We start from the raw sequence: 6,000 nt of genomic DNA on the forward strand, positions 1-6,000 counted from the left end.
CTCAAAAATAAATAAGCATTAAAAAAAAGAAGTAGAGATTCGATATGTTTATATTTTGTGTCAATTCTATTTTATGTTTCATTGTCTTGGGGATACAATCTTATTAGTTTTAGAATTGAAAAGCCGTGAATTCTAAGCTAACAGTTATGCATGGGAATCATCAGCATTCCAAAAAAGGTATTATTTTTAATTACAGACAGGGCTGTTTTTTGTTTGTGTTTCATATATTTGTTTTCGGTCTGGAAGTGTTATAGGTTCTGTTCTAAAGCTTTTGGGAAACACATTTGCCAAATAGTTTGGAGGGAGTCATCTGTCATGTCTCCCTTGGACTGAAATCTTAATCACATTATTGGCAGGTGTATTTTATAAATACATTTGTCTGTAGACATATAGGAAAAAATGCATTCTTCAGCATTTGATTTTCTAGTTTATGTCTAACGAATATTGTAACAAATAGCAACCCTCCAAAAACACTCAAAAATACCCTGTTTAAAAAATTAGGACTTGAAGAAGTCATTTAGTCCCTTTTGCTGATGATAAGCCAGAACTTTCTTGTCAAAGGTTAGGGGGAAACTGTGAGGGGTCCTTAGGGATTGTCTATTCCAATCTAGTCTGTTCCCTTTCATAATAAGACAGAAACTCGGAGTTCATCATACAGAACATTTCCCTCATTGAGAAAAGTTCCCCCATGCTTTTCTTATTATGCATTATTTTATTACCATGTCTACCTGCCATGTTAGACTAGGGTAAAAGTGAAGACAAAGTCAGTAGTCTTGACAAGTTTGATTCGGAATATTTTAAAAGTTGTGCCACTAAGACACATAAATATTTCATGCACGCAAACCTGTACATCTCATTTTAAAGACACTGGTGAACCACTGAACGTTCAGCCTGTACATTTAGGAAGTTAGCAAAAATAGCACTGTCTGGTAGCTAGAGAGTGTTTCATTAGTGATTACGCCTTGGCTGGATCAGATTTCCAAAGTCTACCACTTGGGGTCGGGAAGGAGGTATATGCGTGCATCGACCCTGAGTCTATTTTCAGGCTATTTATTTTAATAATTTTTTTTAAGTTTTATTTTTATTTATTTTTAAAAATTTTTTTTTCAACGTTTATTTATTTTTGGGACAGAGAGAGACAGAGCATGAACGGGGGAGGGGCAGAGAGAGAGGGAGACACAGAATCGGAAACAGGCTCCAGGCTCCGAGCCATCAGCCCAGAGCCTGACGCGGGGCTCGAACTCCCGGACCGCGAGATCGTGACCTGGCTGAAGTCGGATGCTTAACCGACTGCGCCACCCAGGCGCCCCTAAGTTTTATTTTTAAAAAATTTTTTTTTCTGAGAGACAGAGAGACAGAGAGAGAGAGAGGGAGAGAGAGAGCGTGAGCAGGGGAGGAGCAGAGAGAGAAGGAGAGAGAGAGAAACCCAAGCAGGTTCTGTACAGTCAGCACGGAGCCTGGTATGGGGCTTGAGCTGAGATCACCCCCTGAGCTGAAGTCAAGAGTCAGATGCTGAACCACCCAGCCTCCCCTAGTTTCAGGTGATGTTAATACTGAATTTACTCCTTGCTGACTGTCGTTGGTCTAGTTATGCAACTAGGAGACAAGAAGATACCAAGGATCGGAGGGAGTGGGAGGGACACCGGGTCCCTCAGGAAATGGTCATTAGTGCCTGGTCTTTATCGGGCGCTGTAGTAAGCAGGGGGGATTGCAGAGACAGAGAACAGTTTCTGTCCTCAAGATGATAATAACAACTCAGGATGGGAAGCAAACACAGACATGAATAAATACAATACGATGTTTTGAAATATGGCAGGAGAAGGTATAAGGTCTGCCAGTGTGGTAGCCTAGCGGGGTGGGGAGCAGGGTCAGGAAAGTGGTCTTGAGTTGTCTTGAAAGATGGGTACGTATCTGCATGTGGCCCAGCCTGGAGGACGGGGAAAGGTCTGAAAGGAGGGAAGACAGCAGGTGCAAAAGCATGGAGATAGAAACGGAATGGATTTGGGGAGCCACGAGTAGTGAGGTTTGACCAGCAATGAGTGTGGGAAGAGACGAAGCCGGAGAATTTGCCAGGAGGCAGCTCAAAGATGGCTGGTAAGGGGCGCCTGGGTGGCTCAGTCGGTTGAGCGTCCGACTTCAGCCAGGTCACGATCTCGCGGTCCGGGAGTTCGAGCCCCGAATCGGGCTCTGGGCTGATGGCCCAGAGCCTGGAGCCTGCTTCCCCTTCTGTGTCTCCCTCTCTCTCTGCCCCTCCCCCGTCCATGCTCTGTCTCTTTCTGTCTCAAAAATAAATAAACGTTAAAAAAAATTTTTTTTAAAAAAGATGGCTGGTAAGATGTGCTAAGGAGTCAGGACTTTATCTTACATAAATCACTGTAATAACAATTGTACTGACTCATATTGAGCACTTATTCTGTGCCAGGCATTGATCCGATCATTTTACGTGAATTGAATTCACCAATCTTTGTGACAACTCTGTAACATAACTATTATTCTTATTATTGCCCTCATTTTACAGATAAGGAAATCAAAGCACAGAGATGTTAAATAACTTGACCAAAGTCACACAGCTGAAACAAACAGTGAACCCAGAAATCATAACTGAGGTAGTCACATTCTTTGACCCCTGGTGTGTGTGCCTACCTAATGATTTGGGAACTGTTTTTTTTTTTTTTTTTTTTTTTAGCAGAGGATGACATTACCAGATTTTAGAACAATGGCTCTGGAGGTCATGCAAAGCCCGGAGCTGGAGCACAGGTGGGGGTGGGCAGAGGAGGAAGGATCCAGGGAGACCAGTTAGGAGACTTGTCAAAACCCCAGGAGAGAGGCAATGACTTTCATGCCCAGGGAATTCAGGAAGAGACCCAGAAACCCTTCCAAACCCAGGGAAGCTTGGCTTCCAGGGACCCAGCATATCTGACACTCAGAGAGGATTGCTTTTCATCACTGTCTCCTGCTCTGTGCAACAGTCATTTTCAGTAATAACCTTGAAATGAAACAAATGATAATGGCCAGATAAGAAACACAAATGGTGAAAATGTCCTTCTCTGGAAGTCTCACGTGTAATCGCACCAGTCAAGTAAATAAAAAAGATTTTTTCGCGCAAAAAAGAGAAAAGCGCAATGGGTTAACATTTTAAATCATATTCGTACAGTTTTTGGAGAAAGGGAGAAAAATGTATTCCTACATATTAATCAAAGCAGAAGTAATGAGCAAGTAAGAGGACCAAGTTGTTTCCAAGAAGCCCGTAAATCTATGAGGGAGGAGGAGCTTTAAACACACACTTGCTGTGTGAGAAGCGAGTGGTACAGCGGTGGTGTTTGGGCTCAGTGCTGAAGGACAAGCAGGAATTGCATCAGGGGACCTGGGAATGGGGCCTGAGGAGGGCATTCCAGGAGGATGGAATGGCATGGGGAACAGCATGGACTGTGTCCGTGACTGGTGGGACCGAACCCTGCAGATTCTCGGGTTGGCAGACGCGAGAGTCCTCTAGTGTGCTGGGCCGGACAGGACGACATTACAAAGCCTGGTGGGACCGCGGGTAGAGGGTTTTGCGTGCTCTGGAGAATTTTTTCTTAGAAAGACAGATGGCAGTGTGGGAGGCAGGTGCTCACGGGGGAGGCAGGAAGACCCAGTAAGAGGGAATAGGGCCCGGAACTCAGACAGAGGTGGCTGGAACAGAAGGCAGGAAACAGGGGCGCCAGGTGGCTCGGTGGGTTAAGCATCTGCTCAGGTCACGATCTCACGGTTCGTGAGTGTGAGCCCCTCTTCGGGCTCTGCGCTGGCAGTGCTGAGCCTGCTTGGGATTCTTCCTCTCTCCCTCTCTCTCTGTTCCTCCCCTGCTTGTGCTCTCTCTCTCAAAATAAGTAAGCAAACAACAACAACAACAAAAGCAGAAAACAGTGTCAAGATGGGTAGGCACCTGGGCACAGGCATCCACAAGGGCGCCAGGTCCTAAGCCTGAGTTTCAGCCTTTACCAGCTTCCAGTTTGTTTTTTGATGTACTCCAAGAGCCCAGCAGGTGTGCTGTGGGGGTGTGTGTGTGCATGCACCCCCCCCCCACACAGTAGGTGCTGTAAATGACACCAAATGGCACCTTGCACATTGTCTGCTAAAAAAAAGGTGTGCTCTTGAGACAGTAGCTCCAAAAATGCCCTTTAGGAAGGGTGACCGTAAATCCTGGTTTTCTGCCAACAATATGGGCTTAAATCAGACCTGGCAAATTTATTAATAGCGTTCCTTTTCACTCCTAAAAGTATTCTGCTTTTGGTGATCAGTTATATGGTATTACTACCTTTGGGTGACCCCTCTCCAAGGGGTACCATTGTGCCTTCCCAGCTCGGTTTGTGGAATACTGACCGTGGTGAGCATGGGACGAAATCCTGGACCTCATTTCTGTCTGGACCAACCCATCCCTCCATGCCCCACCCTGGAAAAAAATTCCCCTTCAGGCCTGCAGAAGAATTACCGGGATGGCAACCTTGAGAGAGGGAGCAGAAAGAGTACTGGAATGAGACTCTGAAAATTAGATTCTATCTCTAGCTCTGCCCCCAAACAAGCTGTGCAGCCTCAGGCAAGGCGTTCTCGTCTCTGGGCCCCAGGGTCCTCAGGTGGGAAGCAAGAGGGCTCAGCCAGATGGAAGGCCTCAACCGTGTCTTTGAGCCCTTAAGTAATTCTCAAAGGGCCCACTTTCCGGAAGCGGGTAATATAAGGCACCTCCCAGGATCTCCCACCCTCCCCTGAGAATCCCCGCCGGCCCCAGCTCTGTGCGGATCCCATGGCTCTACTTTTTAGGGTGTGACCAACTTCGCAGGTTCTCGACACACAAAAGGCTCTCAAAGCTAGTCCTACAGCAGCGGGGCCCTGGACACGACAGCAGTGAAACACAGACCGGTACAGCTGCTCCCATCCCGCCCACCCTGTGCCCACCCACCGGGAGGGCTGCGAGGCCCCTGCGGACCCAGCTCCAGCCCACTCCAGTCGCTCCCCCGCCAAACTTGGCAAAAGGCCTTGTGCCTGCTTGTCTGTTTTGTTGGTTTTACCTTAAATCCCTCATCCCAGCCCTTCTTGGGCGCGGGGACGCGTGTCTGGTCCTCAGCAGCCTGGGAAGGTCCGCAGCCCATGCCGCGCGCTCCACCTCCGGCCGGGCCTCCAGGTGCGCCCCCGGGGGTCGCTCCCTGCCGCGCCCCTGAACCTCACCCCGCCGCCCCCTCCCCTGCGCCCCGCGTCCTGCACCGTGCCCCTGCGCCCCTGCACCCTGCGCCCCAGCACTCTCCGCCTCTCCCACCTGCCGCACTGAAAGCCTGGGCTGGAGGCGCTCGGCGTCTGGGCAGTTGCCGGGAACTGTTGCCACAATAAACCGCATCAGCGGACCTGGGACTTTTGTAACTGGAAACTGGAAGGCCGGAGGCGTCTAAATCACACCTAGGAAGCAACTTGCAGCCCTCTCCGTTGAAAAGTGAAGGGTGAGGGGCGCTCACTGCCGGGCGATTAGTCTTTAGAGAACCGTAGTCTTAAGCATCCTGCGGGACCTGTTATTTGTCCCTTTCTAAGGCACCGTGGGACCCTCCTGCTTCTGTGCTGCGGAGGCTGGGGACTGTGTGGCCAGCCGCTGCTGAGCGAAGGGGGGCCGTGGAGCTGGCCGGACAGCCTCAGACGACAGTGTCACAGGCCCACCTCGGGGAGGACGGTCACACAAACAGAAACCCGCACAGTGAAGAAAAGCGGGCATTAGGACCCTCACAGCTCAGCGGCCGCGAAATGGGTCATGCAAATCATTTTTATGGAAGCCACATTTTGTGAGCTGCTACCTGGTAAGGAAGTGCGTTCTCAGAGAACTAAATAAAAAATGCGGCAACCCACCAGACAAGGCGGACCAGGAAGACTGCCGCACTGAGCAACAGGTCCTTTCCTGGATCCCCCCCACCCCCTTTTGTCCTATTTTTGATTATTTTTTCCATTTTCAATAATTAAAAAAAAAGTGAGAGGGATCTTAGACAT

At 48.9% G+C, this 6,000-nt stretch overlaps 1 protein-coding gene across 1 annotated transcript in view; it reads right to left on the bottom strand.

Moving 5' to 3' along the window:
- STMND1 (stathmin domain containing 1) overlaps nt 1–5,222 on the bottom strand; it is a 28,313-nt gene extending 23,091 nt beyond the window's left edge. The window contains exon 1 of the mRNA XM_006931422.4: nt 5,043–5,222. Coding sequence (XP_006931484.2) covers nt 5,043–5,123 — 81 coding nt within the window. The 5' untranslated portion in view covers nt 5,124–5,222. The remainder of the gene's footprint in view (nt 1–5,042) is intronic.
- Nucleotides 5,223–6,000: the final 778 nt, after the last annotated feature.

The sequence above is a fragment of the Felis catus genome, chromosome B2, assembly GCF_018350175.1.
Source record: "Felis catus isolate Fca126 chromosome B2, F.catus_Fca126_mat1.0, whole genome shotgun sequence".
Taxonomy (NCBI): domain Eukaryota; kingdom Metazoa; phylum Chordata; class Mammalia; order Carnivora; family Felidae; genus Felis; species Felis catus.